This window comes from Mus musculus, chromosome 1, assembly GCF_000001635.26.
Source record: "Mus musculus strain C57BL/6J chromosome 1, GRCm38.p6 C57BL/6J".
NCBI lineage: Eukaryota > Metazoa > Chordata > Mammalia > Rodentia > Muridae > Mus > Mus musculus.
In genome coordinates this window covers 160,689,929-160,705,717 of record NC_000067.6, presented here as the reverse complement: position 1 = coordinate 160,705,717, position 15,789 = coordinate 160,689,929, and the positions used below count along the sequence as shown (strand labels likewise).

General features: G+C 39.2%; 1 protein-coding gene across 5 annotated transcripts in view; it reads left to right on the top strand.

Moving 5' to 3' along the window:
* The window catches only part of Rabgap1l (RAB GTPase activating protein 1-like), a 574,303-nt gene that overhangs the window by 87,759 nt on the left and 470,755 nt on the right, over positions 1–15,789 (top strand). For all 5 annotated transcript variants that reach the window (XM_006496875.1, XM_006496878.4, XM_006496876.2 and 2 more), the window contains 2 exons: positions 3,258–3,360; positions 4,840–5,006. In XM_006496875.1, coding sequence (XP_006496938.1) covers positions 3,258–3,360; positions 4,840–5,006 — 270 coding nt within the window. The remainder of the gene's footprint in view (positions 1–3,257; positions 3,361–4,839; positions 5,007–15,789) is intronic.

Here is a 15,789-nt window from a genome sequence, read left to right as displayed (position 1 = left end):
AAAAGGCATGCATGTTACATTACCAGTTTGTGAAATGTTGTTTTATTTATACTGAGCAATTTGTCATGATACAAATTATTTTTAAAATTTCAGATTTGAAAGCACTATATTTACATCGATTCTACCCCTCTTCTTCCCACTCTTTCCTGGATTCATGATCTCTTCTGTAATTGCTGTTGCCATGTTCATACATATGCATGTACACATTCACAGCCCCTTAATGTTTAGTGTTACATTTGTGTTGCTGGCATATACATATGTTTAGGGATAATCACTTGAAATTGGATAATGTATCGGGAAGTTCATCCCTGGAAAATAGTGATTTTTATCTCTCATAACAACCATTGACTGCCCATTGTTCTTAGTACGGGTAGGGCCTTGTGAAACTTTGTCCATCTCCAATGGCATGTCCAGGGCTGTGCTCATTATGCAAGTCTTTCTTAGGCAATGACAGTGTTGTGTTTTCATGGCTGTAGCGTATTTGTCATGCCTAGTGGTCCTCTGGCTCTGAGACTCTTTTCTCTATTTCCCCTAGTGTTCTCTGAGCCTTAGGTGTAGGGTTGTGCTGTAGATATTCTGTTTAGGACTGGGCACCCCATGGTCATTTGTTCTCTGCATATTGACCAGTTGTGGGTCTTTGTAGTAGTCTCCATCTGCTGCCAAAAGCTTTTTAGATCAGGATTGAGAGTTACATTGATCTGTAGGTATGTTACACAATGAATATTTAGAAAGCAGTTAGAAGGTATATTGATGTAGAAAAATGATAGTAGTAATTTTTCCTTACTATCTATGACCTCACCACCTATGGGTGGAAGCTTAGGTCTATGGTACCAAACATGAGTTCTCTTGCATTACATGGGCCTTAAGTCCAATTATGCAAGATGCCAGAGAGAAAAGTAATACATAGTCCTACCCAGCTATGGAACCGACAAACCATAACAATGACTCACCCTCAAGGTATTCCCAATGGTACGATACTGGTATTTATCTCTTGGGTAATGCATATTTTCCCTATGCATATTTTCTAGTTAGGTTCATTGAGACTTTTAAAAAAATTATTTATTTTCATTCTTTAATCCTTTTTTACAGTTCAGACTATATCTCCCTCCTGATCTGCCCCCTGACCACTCCTCATCCCATACCTCCTCCTCACCTGTCTCCAAAGAATGTCCTCACTCTACCACCCCCCCAACCCCACCAGCTCTCCCCATTCTCTGGGGCCTCAAGTCTCTCCAGGGTTAGGTGCATCTTCTCTCACTGAAGCCAGACCAGACAATCCTCTGCTGTATATGTGTCGGGGCCTCATATCAGCTGGTGCATGCTGCCTGGTTGGTGGCTCAGTGTCTGAGAGATCTCAGGGGTCCAGGTCAGTTGAGACTGCTGGTATTTTCATGGGGCCGCCTTCTTCCTTAGCTTCTTCCAACCTTTCCCTAATTCCACCACAGGGGTCTCTGGCATATAGAAATTTGGAGTAAGAAGTTATTCCTGTTCTGAATGGGGACTAGTTAGTAGGGTAGTAGAGAGCTAGAGGGGTGCATATGTGTGTGCATGTGCACGCGCATATGTGCATGTATATGTGTGTGCATGTATGTGTGTGTGTAAATGTGTGTGTGTATGAGTGGGTTCAAGTGTGTGCATGCATGTGCATGCGTATGTGTGCATGTGTGTGTGCATGTGTGTTCATGTGTGTGTGCATATGTGTGTGTGCATGAGTGTGCATGTGTGTGTGCATGAGTGTGTGCATGTGTATGTATGTGTGCATGTGTGTGTATGAGTGGGTGCATGTGTGTGTATGTGAGTGGGTGCATGTGTGTGAGTATGTGCATTCGCATGTGCGTGCGCATGTGCATGTGTGCATGTGTTATGTATCAAGGAGGAAGGATGAGTTTATGACTGTCTTTAGGGTGGAATTGCTTAGTAGGTTTCCTTTCAGTCACCTCATCTCTGGAATGCAGGATTCTTAGCCTATGTCATACAATTTGACTATCAAATTGATAGTAATATACTAGAAAAATATTTTACAGGAATTCGGAGAAATGTCTATTGGGAATGGAAAATTTTAATAATGAAAAGGAAGTTTTCTTTGTTTTGGTCTCGTTCTTTTTTCACTGTTTATAATACGAGGACATCAGAAACCAGAAAGTCTTATTGTTAGCATTCTTTTGCATTTGCACATGTCCCCACACTTCTTGGTGTTCTTCCACAAGGTGCCATTTGTCTCGCTTTCTCTGAAATACATATGCGCAAGTTGTGTATGGTTTAGCTTTCACTGCAGGACTTGCTAGTTTTAGTAAGAGTCAGTAGCTGGCTAAGTAAAAACATTAAAATGGAGGGAGAAAAGTTAGGGAGAAAAAGATAAAAACTAAATTGAAGGGAGGGCAGGAGGAAGGAGAGAGGGTGAAAGGAAGGAAAGAGCAGGGTCGGGGGAAGGAAGTGAGTGGGATGGAAGATGAAAGAGGAGAGAGATAGAGATACAGTTGTGGATTATAAAGTCTCCTCAGTGATTTATTAGTGACTTATAGGTACTAAAAGGAGTGTGTTTGAAGATATTATTGCCATAAAGCATAGTAACATTTAAGACCATTAAATATTAGAAGATTGAGAGAAGATTACCACTTTTTCCTTCTGTGATTTGCTATTAATTTATTATTTCTGTATGTAATTGTGTGTGTGTGTGTGTGTTTCTTTTCTGGTGCTAGGAATTGAACTTAGTGCAGGTAATTTTACATTGTGGTCTTTTATATATAGATATTTTGGCAACAAACAAAAGATCATGTTTATTTTTATTTATTTGTTTGTTTGTTTGTTTGTTTTTGTTTTTTTGTTTTTTCAAGACAGGGTTTCTCTGTATAGCCCTAGCTGTCCTGGAACTCACTTTGTAGACCAGGCTTGCCTCAAACTCAGAAATCTGCCTGCCTCTGCCTCCAGAGTACTGAGATTAAAGGCGTGCGCCACCACGCCTGGCAAGATCATGTTTAATACAACTTTACAACTCTGTTTTTGTGATTCAGCTTGAATGGGTACACCTCTTTTCATGCAAGAAGAATATATCTTTATGTTGATCCTGTGTTTGAAGATAGCTGGAATATAACAATATTCAAAGAAATGCTTTTGCATGGGGAAATTTATATTAAAACTTAAGCCTCATTTGAATATAGATTCATATTTTAATAAATTAAAATGACTAAGGGTATAATTTTAGAGTGTGATAATTTTCCTCGTGCATAGTATCTATATTCCCGTTTGAACTTTTATAGGAGTCCATGGGAAAGAGCTATGATGGGAGAGCTTACGTCATCACGGGCATGTGGAACCCCAACGCACCAATATTTCTGGCTCTTAATGAAGAAACGCCCAAAGGTGACTTAACATATTTCTTATTACTTCATAATTTTCATTGTGAACAATCTTGTTTTATTACATTTTTAGAAAGTACTGATGCCTATTTAAATTGAAGATATACTTATCTAGAATATTTGTGAATATTTATGAAGTTCCTTTTTGTCTTTTTTCATGCTTTTGTGGAGAAAACTATTAGTTCAAACAAATCCTTTGAAAGTCACATTGGTTGCTCATATCTGATATGTGAGAAGCATTGACTTGTGCTTTCTATATGACTGTAAAGTTGGTTGTTTTTTTGGGTGAGTGTGATGGAGGAGGGTGACATACACGCAAACAGATTTCGGAAATTTGTGTATCTTTGTTTACCATTTTAACTAAGAAGTGTACATTACTAACATTTTTATTATTTATTCAGTCTAGGATTTAGATCTTTGATCTGCCCTTAAACTAAATTTAAAGAGTTACTTGATTTATAGTTTTATTGAAAATGCTTTATTTTTATTCTGTTAAATTGTATATTTATAAGACATTGTCTTATTTCATCTTTTTTTTTTTTTTTTTTTTTTTTTTTTGAGACAGGGTTTCTCTGTGTAGCCCTGGCTGTTCTGGAACTCACTTTGTAGACCAGGCTGGCCTCGAACTCAGAAATCCGCCTGCCTCTGCCTCCTGAGTGCTGGGATTAAAGGTATGCGCCACCACGCCTGTCTTATTTCATCTTTAATTTTATTTATTTAGGCCCTTATTTTATGCCCAGAGTTGACTTTTGGCTAAAGACAGGAAGCATCAATTATTACTAATAGCAAGATATGCTCTCCTAGTGAAGAACATTGGAATAACTTTCTCTATTATCTGCCATGTCCCCAGCTCAATTAATTTTTTTGAGGCTATATGTGCATTCTGAACAATGAAAGTATTTGATTCTTCAGAGTTTTTTCTCTCAATTCATACCACACAGAGATGTTTATATTAGCAGTACTCTGTTGTGCAGGTTTTATATGAGAGGGTTGAGCATCTCCTCTAGTTTGCAATCACCAAACAGACCCATCAGTTTCTGTCATTCCTGTTCCAAGATTGAAAGAATGCATCTTTGATTTTCTAGTGATTGTATAAGAAACCTGATAATTTTAGAGTAAAATTTATCTTCAAGTTTTATTTGTTTATATTTTTTCATTGCTGGGAATTCAACCCCAGGCCTTTTCCAATTTTCTCCAGTCTTTGTGTTTTATATTAAGGATTTGACTTGGAGAATGGAATCAGACATCTGTCAGGAGTTTAGACACTTGATTGTGATAGAGTAGTCAGTGCCCGAGGAACAGTCTTGGAATACTTGATTACATACTTATCCATACTTAACCATACTTAATGGTTAGCAAGTATTTAAAAATAAATATCTAGAAGGAAATATGCTTGTCTAGATATATAATTCATGTGTAACTTATTAGACCTTATTTTCTTCAATAACAAGGAATAATAAAACCCAGAAATTTTCTATCGCAGATAAACGGGTGTACATGACCGTTGCAGTGGACATGGTGGTCACAGAGGTGGTGGAGCCAGTCCGTTTTCTCCTGGAGACAGTAGTTCGTGTATACCCTGCAAATGAGAGATTTTGGTATTTCAGCAGAAAGACTTTCACAGAGACTTTCTTCATGAGGTTGAAACAGGTAGGATGCTTTTGTTCTTGTGTATAGTAGTACTGCTTTATCTCTCTCTTGACAGGGTCTCATACATCCCAGGATGGCTTCACACTGATAAATGTAGCTAAAGAGGATCTTCAGCTTGTCTCTACCTCCCCAGTGCTGGGATTATAGATGCATGCCACTACAGCCTATGCATTGTTAGGGGTCAAACCTAGGACCTTGGTCACACCAGCCAAGCACTCTGCGTACAGCTGTGGTATAGCCCTAGGCCATCTGCCTTTGTTTTTCTTTATATGCAAATAGAACCCCTTATATCACAACTAAAGGCAATGAAATTCCTCAAAAAAAAATCAAGTGGTATGTGAAGCCAACCAATGGAATGTGTGAAAACTGCACATTTTGATAATACACAAGTTGTTATGTATCTTAATAAGCCTGAACTCATGTGCCTGTAGACTGTTGCCATATGGAAAGATCTCCCATGCTCATGGATTGGCAGGATCAATATAGTAAAAATGGCTATCTTACCAAAAGCAATCTACAGATTCAATGCAATCCCCATCAAAATTCCAATTCAATTCTTCAACGAATTAGAAAGGGCAATCTGCAAATTCATCTGGAATAACAAAAAAACCTAGGATAGCAAAAACTCTTCTCAAGGATAAAAGAACCTCTGGTGGAATCACCATGCCTGACCAAAAGCTGTACTACAGAGCAATTGTGATCAAAACTGCATGGTACTGGTATAGCGACAGACAAGTAGACCAATGGAATAGAATTAAAGACCCAGAAATGAACCCACACACCTATGGTCACTTGATCTTTGACAAGGGAGTAAAAACCATCCAGTGGAAAAAAGATAGCATCTTCAACAAATGGTGCTGGCACAACTGGCAGTTATCATGTAGAAGAATGCGAATTGATCCATTCCTATCTCCTTGTACTAAGGTCAAATCTAAGTGGATTAAGGAACTCCACATAAAACCAGAGACACTGAAACTTATTGAGGAGAAAGTAGGGAAAAGCCTCGAAGATATGGGTACAGGGGAAAAATTCCTGAATAGAACAGCCATGGCTTGTGCTGTAAGATCGAGAATCTACAAATGGGACCTAATAAAATTGCAAAGCTTCTGCAAGGCAAAAGACACCATCAATAAGAAAAAAAGGCCACCAACAGATTGGGAAAGGATCTTTACCTATCCTAAATCAGATAGGGGACTAATATCCAATATATATAAAGAACTCAAGAAGGTGGACTCCAGAAAATCAAATAACCTCATTAAAAAATGGGGCTCAGAGCTGAACAAAGAATTCTCACCTGAGGAATACCGAATGGCAGAGAAGCACCTGAAAAAATGTTCAACATCCTTAATAATCAGGGAAATGCAAATCAAAACAACCCTGAGATTCCATCTCACACCAGTCAGAATAGCTAAGATCAAAAATTCAGGTGACAGCAAATGCTGGCGAGGATGTGGAGAAAGAGGAACACTCCTCCATTGTTGGTGGGATTGCAAGCTTGTACAACCACTCTGGAAATCAGTCTGGCAGTTCCTCAGAAAACTGGATATAGTACTACCGGAGGATCCCGCAATACCTCTCCTGGGCATATATCCAGAAGATGTTCCAACCGGTAAGAAGGACACATGCTCCACTATGTTCATAGCAGCCTTATTTATAATAGCCAGAAGCTGGAAAGAACCCAGATGCCCCTCAACAGAGGAATGGATACAGAAAATGTGGTACATCTACACAATGGAGTACTACTCAGCTATTAAAAAGAATGAATTTATGAAATTCCTAGCCAAATGGATGGACCTGGAGGGCATCATCCTGAGTGAGGTAACCCAATCACAAAGGAACTCACACAATATGTACTCATTGATAAGTGGATATTAGCTCAGAAACTTAGGATACCCAAGATATAAGATACAATTTGCTAAACGCATGAAACTCAAGAAGAACGAAGACCAAAGTGTGGACACTTTGCCCCTTCTTAGAATTGGGAACAAAACACCCATGGAAGGAGTTACAGAGACAAAATTTGGAGCTGTGTCGAAAGGATGGACCATCTAGAGCCTGCCATATCCAGGGATCCATCCCATAATCAGCTTCCAAACGCTGACACCATTGCATACACTAGCAAGATTTTGCTGAAAGAACCCAGATATAGCTGTCTCTTGTGAGACTATACCGGGGCCTAGCAAACACAGAAGTGGATGCTCACAGTCAGCTATTGGATGGATCACAGGGGCCCCAATGGAGGAGCTAGAGAAAGTACCCAAGGAGCTAAAGGGATCTGCAACCCTATAGGTAGAACACCATTATGAACTAACCAGTACCCCGGAGCTCTTGACTCTAGCTGCATATGTATCAAAAGATGGCCTAGGCGGCCATCACTGGAAAGAGAGGCCCATTGGACTTGTAAACTTTATATGCCCCAGTACAGGGGAATGTCAGGGACAAAAAGTAGGAGTGGGTTGGTAGGGGAGTGGATGGGAGGGTATGGGGAACTTTTGGGATAGCATTGGAAGTGTAAATGAGGAAAATACCTAATAAAAAGTATAAAAAAAAAGAAATAATAATCAGTAAAAGACAAAGATTTCTTATTTTATCTACAATTACTTGAAACACTAACCTTCTAACAAAATAAAATAAAGAACAACAAAACCCAACATCACCTCCCCAAAATAAATAGAAAAATTTTATGCTTAAAAATGTAATTGTATCTGATAGTGATCTCTATTTGCCATATTTAGTAACCCACATTAGTTGATTTTTCTCATTTTGATCATCAGTTAGAGTATTTAAGTTTACTTTCATATTAAGTCAAAAAATTTATGTTCCTGTGGCATTCTTAAATTAGTCACCTTAGAAGATAAGATATAATTTTGAAAATTGGAAATGGATTTTCTTTTTCATCTTGTTCTCACTCTTATTCTGATCACAATTTCCCTCCGTCGTCTCCTTCCAGGTTGTCCTTACCTCCTTACCCATCCAACTCCAAGCTGCCTTTTTCTTTTTTGTCTCTTTTCTTTTCTTTTTAAGAAAGAAACAGGCAAATTGAAAATAAAAACAGAATAGGACAAAATAAGAGCAGGGGGCGGGCGGTAGGGAGAGGAATGAGAAGCACATGCCTATAAAGAAAACTCATAAAAGTACAAAATTGGAAACCACAGTATGAAAACAAAAGACCAGCAAGGAGAAAAGTGTTCAGACAAAGGACTTTGAGCAAAAATACCACTGAGTTAATTTTGTGTTGACCAACTATTCCTAGGCATGGGGCCAGCCCTTTAACTATAGTTTGTATGCCCAAACTATATAGTTTTAAACACCATTGGAGAAGACTATCTATCTATCTATCTATCTATCTATCTATCTATCTATCTATCTATCTATCTATCTATCTATCTATCTATGTGAGCAGTTGTCAGTTGGAGCTAGCTCCCGGGTTAGGGGTGGGAGCTTGTATCCACTTCTTCTGTCATATCTGAGATCCCATCTGGCTTAGATCCGTACAGATCTTTCTGCCTCTGCCTCCTGAGTGCTGGGATTCAAGGCATGTGCCACCACTGCCTGGCTTTGTTTGACACGGAGTCTCCAACTTGCAGTGATCCCCTGCCCCTGCCTTCCAAGTACTGGAATTATAAGTGTATACCACCATACCCTGGTATTTTAATTATTATTATTAGATATACAGGCCATATATATGCTGCCACAGGCTTTGTGAGTTTATATGTATGTTAGTCCTTTTGTGTTTGAAAGGCATTAAAACATGTAATTTTTGTTTTGTATTAAATGAGAAAGATAATGGGAAAATAATGCAAATTCTAATAGTGTCAGTTTATAAAATGTCTGTATTTAGTGTGTAAAATTCTTCATGTTTTTTTTTTTGTTGTTGTTGTTAGTAGTCCTGGTCTCCCAAATTTTATACTATTTTCAACCTTGTAACTGTAGTATGCAAAATGCAATGTGACCATATCAGCAAGTAAACACAGGAGTCATTTCTCAAGTTTCATATTAAAAAATGTGTCAAAGCTCAATGCGACCTCATGTAGTAGGTAATTTGAAATTACCATGGTTTTATCTTTTATTATTTTAGCTGGTAGTTTTCATCAGTTTTTATTGCTGTGTGGAGTAGTTTTGTAGCATATTATAAAGAACATTATAGGGGCATTATTCAAAACTTCAATCTTCCAAACATGTTTTAATGTTTTATGAGATTTCCCCTCTTTTATCTCCCATCTGCCCATCTTTTCTGCTTTCTTTTTTTTTTCTTCTTTTCTTGTTTTTGGTTGCTTGTTAGCATTGTCAGGGGATTCATTATTTCAAAGTTATACAGATGATATTGAATGATGGAACTTTGCCTATCTTATTGCTTGTTCAGTATTTTGTTGAGAGTGTGCATATCCGTGCACATCCATGTCTGTGAGGTGTACATGTGTGTGCAGAGGCCCGAGGTCACACTCAGGTGTGGCTCTCAGGCACTTGCTTTTACCTCGTCTTTTGAGACATCATTACTAGCTAAACTTGGAGCTTGCCCTTTCAATAGGCCGGCCAGCCAGCCTTCTCCGGGAGCTTGTGTTTCCATCTCCACACTGGGATTGCGCGTCCAGTATCTGGCCATCTCTAATGTGAGTGCTGAGGCTTGCACTGGCTTCTTCATGATTTCGTGGCAGCAGCTTACAAACCAAACTCTCCTCCCCAGTTCCTAGTACATCACTCAACGTTCGGAAATCTGTTCCCTATAAAATGATTTCTGCATTTTGTAGTTTCAAAATGTATGGGAAGTTTGTTTGTTTGTTTGTTTATTGGACGCAAGGTCTGGAAGCTCAGGCTGGCTACAACCTCACTATGTAGATGAAGATGGCCTTAGATTATTTTTTTTTTCTAATCCTTCTGTCTCTTTCTTACAAGTCCTGGGGTTGTAAGTGTATGGTATCATATCAGGTTTTCTGTGATGATGGAGATTGAGCCCAAGCCCTTTTGGGATGATAATCAAACACCGTGAAATGCAGTAAAATCGGTGGAAACAAATTTGTTTTAGGCATTGAGGAACAGGCATGTAGAGGTAGGAACTTGGAAAATGTGACATTTCCTTGACTAAATGCATAGTCTTGTTAGGCACCTTTGAGAATCAGAGAAACAGGAGACTGGGGAAGTAGGTGGGTTTCTGTACAGTAGGTTACTTTTTAGATCAATGAGTCAGCAGCACTGAACACATGCATAGCTTTAACTTCTCTTATTCTGGGGATATGTGATCAGTTACAAGGAACGATCTGAGGCAGCTACACAAATTAAAATAAAATCAACAAAAAGCAGAAAAACTGATGTTATAAAAGAAATGCTTATTAGTTTTAAAGTAATCTTAAACAAGGTTATCTATGATACAGTCATTTGGGAAATAACATTGACACCAGGATAAAATGTATAAAGTAAATGTACATTTCTTCCTATCTCTGCCTCCCTGTCTCTTCCTGTTTTTTGAGAGAGGATTTTCACTCTGTAGCTCCAGCTGATCTGGAACTCATTTTGTAGCCCAGGTTGGTCTCAAATGTGATAGCAGTGTGCCTGCCTCAGCCTCCAAATTGCTGAGATTATAGGCACGAACACTGTTTCCAGCTCTAGATTGGCATTTCATAAAACAAAATTAGTAAGGTTTGAAGAATTGAAATAATATCTATTGGCACATCTGATGCCATGTTAAACAAATTTTCTGAAAAACATTATGTTGCTTATTATAGATATTTTCAACTCTAATAATAATGGTGTTTATTTACTGGAACATCTGTTCTGAAATGATATTCTGAATTTTATATTTGGCTTTAAAAGAATCACCTCTCATTTATGTGTTTGTTAGATTGCATGTGTTTTGGTTTTAAACAGATGAAATAAGCATTTAGAGATTACATATAAACCCAGTGTGTCAGATGGGCTGCTCTTCAACAGACAGTAAATCCTTTCCTCTCTCTAAGCCTTAGTTTTCTTCCTTTAAATTTAGAGTGTGGACTGATAGCATTGTTGAAGGCATTTCTGACATTGGGATTATTGAGCTACAGGGAAGACAATTCAGTGACTGTCACAGGCAGTCACTGAAGGACAGATCACTTTTGCCATATGTGGTATAGTATTTACAATAACGGAATACCGTTTAAACTAAGCCCCCAACTCCACAGGATCTTTGTTGTATTAATAAGGAAGTATATAAGAAGCATTGATAGCTATGCATATGGTATCTGCCAGATGAAAAGAATGTCCTTTACTGTGGTGTTTTAGATGTAGGGGACCACAGCAGTAAAATGCCATAGGTAAAAGCTCCTTTGAGGAAATATACACCAGTTCCTATAAGCTTTGTAGAAACGGAGAGTAGAATCTATGTTCACATTTAATTAATTAATTAATCAAATCAATTAACTAATTCATTTAATTAATTAAAATTTTTGATGTGCATTGTTGTTTTGCTTGCATTTGTGAGGGTATTGGACTCCTTGGAACTGGAGTTGCAGACAGTTGTGAGCTGCCATGTGGGTGCTGGGAATTGAACCCCTCTTGCTCTGGAAGAGCAGCCAGTGCTCTTAATTGATGAGCCATCTCCCCTGTCCACTTGTGTTCACATTCAAGATAACATGTTTATTAGTGGTTTTGTTTAATTTTTAATTTGTAAAAAAGATTTTGTAAAGGTTCTTACTAAGATGTCTAGGTTGACCTCAAACATTACAGTTCTCCTTCATTATAATGTTTCCTGAATAGCTGGGATTGTAGATATATTCAGTTTCACTGAGCTGTGTTATTGTGACCAACCAAAGATGCTTTCTCTCCAAAATGAATAGAAGACAATACTATGGTGTTGGACTTTTTAAAATTAAAATTTTTATTAGGAAAACTGATTGCTGAAAAAGGCAAATTCATTTTCTCTAGGGATGAGACCCTTGGTAGGTTATGCAATCCCAAGTGGTCAACCCTAAACACATGTATATAAGCAACAGTAAATGCACTCAGTAGCTTCTATGAATGTGTACGTGTGGGTTGGAAGGAGGAGAGACAGGGGTGGGAATGATACCAACATAGCACTTACATTTGATATTCTAGGAAAAAAAACCCTTAAAAAACGTAAAGTAGAAGTAGAGTGGAGATAATATCTATCTTATAGTGTTGTTTAGTTGTTAACTCATTTAGTCATTCGACAAACATTAAATGCTTCTTCAGTGACATAAATTGATTTAGGCTCTGTCCTAAGTGTAGGTTTAATGTTAAATTATCATAATATTTTCTTGATATCTCTATAAAATTGCTGCCATATTGGCTGAGGGTTTTTTGGCTCAACTTAATTTAGAAATGATGAGAAGGGAGAGAAGTAGTGTAGCTCTGACCATTGGCTCTCAGCAGCTGGTGGGTGTTAACAGTTTTCCAAGCTGCTCTTGGCAGGACCTCTGAGCAAACAGTAGCTGGAGGCAGTGGTTGCCAGAAGCTTTTGGCAGCCCTCCACTGCTTGAGTAGTAACCGCTGGCAGCTCTGGATCTTCTCCAGCAGCTTTGCTGGAACACTCCCAGGCAGCACAGAGTTTGATAGTCTCTGGATGCTAGGCATTCTGTAGGCCTGTACCTCTTGGTAGTAATATTGTCAGATAAGCTCATTCTGCTCAAGGTACAAAGGATGAATGGTGGATCCGATGTAGCTTGATAGGTAGAGTGCTTGATAGCATGCAGGAAGCCATGGGTTTGAGCCATGTTGACCAAGCATGTTGTCATCTATCCATCATTCCAGCACTCAGAAGGTAGATGTACGAGAACCATGAGTTCAAGGTCATTCTTGTTTATATAGCAGGTTCCAGATCATCCTGGGCTACATGGAACCCTGGCACAAACAAAGAGTTGGCAAGAAAACCACTCCAGCAAGGCTTTATTAGGGCCTATGCTGATGGGACAGAGCAGGGATACATTTTCTAGACTGGTCTGAAAAGGATATAAAGAAAATAAAATTAAGTAATAGCAAGAAAAAGAACAGGAAAAAATGAGTCAAAACACAAGCACACACATCCCTCTGCCATCTAGCCACGGTACTTTGGTTGCAGAAGTTTCTTTGTTAAAGAAAAAAAAAAAAAGCCCTGCATATATAGAGCTGAAAGGGCAGGCCTCTGTACATGTAATCTTCTGAGTACTAACACAGACTTTCTGCACCGGCATACTGGGCTTGTCTGTGCTGACACTAGAGAGATGTTCTTCAGGGACTGGGGTGGGGACATCTAAAGTGGTTGCAGCACTGGTGGGGAAGGATATGGCGTGGTCAAAGTAGTGCTCCAGTGAGGTATTCTAATTGACCATGACAGCTGTGGCAGTGGAGCAAGGTTTTCCCAGCAGCTGTTACAGTATTACATCAGTTTTTAGGGTACCCATGGATGTAGTAGGAATGGGTACATCCTCTAAACTCAGCTATTGTAGTTCCCAAGGCTTCAAGTGGGGTTTTTCTGATGGTGGCAACGATGACAACCTGAATGGGCCACTGACTTAGCTTCTAATTGATAGCCCCCTGTGGCATTTGTGGAGATTATGATGTTAGTATTCTGGCTTCTAGTACCTCTGAGGGGTTATGGAGAAGTGGTAATGATGATTATAGTTCAGTCTGTATTAGAAGGCCATAAGAATGGTAGCTCCAGCCTCTAGTGTGCATCCTCAGCTTAATCAGAGTATCATGGTTAGGGTTTTATTGCTGTGAAGAGAATCTATGACCAAGGCAGTCCTAACAAAGACAAACATTTTTTTTTAATTTTTTTAAAAAATTTTTTGTTAGGTATTTAGCTCATTTACATTTCCAATGCTATACCAAAAGTCCCCCATACCCACCCACCCCCACTCCCCTACCCACCCACTCCCCCTTTTTGGCCCTGGCGTTCCCTTGTACTGGGGCATATAAATTTTGCGTGTCCAATGGGCCTCTCTTTCCAGTGATGGCCGACTAGGCCATCTTTTGATACATATGCAGCTAGAGTTAAGAGCTCCGGGGTACTGGTTAGTTCATAATGTTGTTCCACCTATAGGGTTGCAGATCCCTTTAGCTCCTTAGGTACTTTCAAAGACAAACATTTAATTGGGGCTGGCTTACAGTTTCAGAGGTTTAGTCCATTTTCGTCATGATGGAAAGCATGGCAGTGTGCAAGGAGACTTGGTACTGGAGGATCAAGAATTCTATATCTTGATCTGAAGGCAGCCAGGAGACTAGATTTGTCATACTGGGCAGAGCTTCAAAAAAAAAAAAAAAATCTCAAAGCCTTGCCTCCATAGTGACACACTTCCTCTAATAAGGCCACACCTCTTCCAATAAGGACACACGTCCTAATAGTTCCACTCCCTGTGGCCAGGCATTCAAATATATGAATCTCTGTGGGCCAAACCTAGTCAAACCACCACATTTCACTTCCTGCCCACCTCAACCTTGTAGATACTACATAATAGAAAATATATTTAGTCTAACTTCAAAAGTCCCCATAGACTATTACAGTCTCAACAATGTTTAAAAGTCCAAAGTTCAAAGTCTCTTCTGAGATTCATTCAATCTCTTAACTCCCTATAAAATCAAAATCAAAAAACAAATCATAAGATATATGTTACCATTCCAAGATGTCATAGTGAGGAGATACCAGAACAAAGCAAGACCAAAACCAGATGGGCAAACGCCAAACTCTGAATCTCTGTGTCTGATGTCAGAGCATTCTTTATATCTCCACTCTTTTCAGCTGTGTTGATTGCAACACACTTCTTTCTCTTGGGATCGTTCCATTCTCTGTTAGCAGCTTTCCTCGGCAGGTATCCAATGGTTCTGGGCTCTGGCATCTCTTACATCTAGGGGTCTTCAAGGCAACTTCAATATCATTGCTTCATGCAGTGGCCTCTCAAGGCCTCTGTGCAGGGACACCCCGCCACACATCTGGCCTACGTGATTTTTCTTGGTTAGAGAGGGATATTCCATAATCCCTTCTATTCTTGAGTCTAAAGCCAGAGCCACGTGGTTGAAGCTGCCAAGTTCTGTTCCTTGTTGAGGCTGGAACATGGCGTCTTCATTCAGTTACAGCTTTACCAGCTTTCTGTTTTCCATGATTTCCTTCACTGCCTAAGCTTGGGTGTCCTAGAACTTGCTCTGTAGATTATGCTTACCTTGAACTCAGAGATCTGTATGCCTCTGTCTCCTGAATGCTGGAATTAAAGGTGTGCACCAACAAGTCTGTATCTAAGCTTTCTTTAATACCTTTTCACAAGAAGGAAGCTTATCTGGGTAGGATCTTGTCCCCAAGGTTTCCATTTCCTTAATTCTATTTAACATCTTTAATCTGGTTATCTCATTAAACACAGGATTTAGCTCCATTCTATTTCTTGGTGCTGCTTTAATACTTGAATCATACATTTTGCATTTTTTTCCTTTCTCAGCTTGCTATGTTTGATCAAAATGCTCTTCGTAAGAATGTACCACAAGAAACAACAATATGAACTAACCAGTACCCCCAGAGCTCGTGTCTCTAGCTGCATATGTAGCAGAAGATGGCCTAGTCGGCCATCACTGGAAAGAGAGGCCCATTGGACTTGCAAACTTTATATGCCCCAGTACAGGGGAACACCAGGGCCAAGAAGTGGGAGTGGGTGGGTAGGGGAGTGGGGGGGGTATGGGGGACTTTTGGGATAGCATTGGAAATGTAAATGAAGAAAATACCTAATTAAAACAAAACAAAAATAAGAATGTACCACAAGAAAGAGTCTATGTTAGGCTGTTTTGAGATTTCCTTAATCTGATTCTCTTCACTTTTGCTTCAGACAAAGGT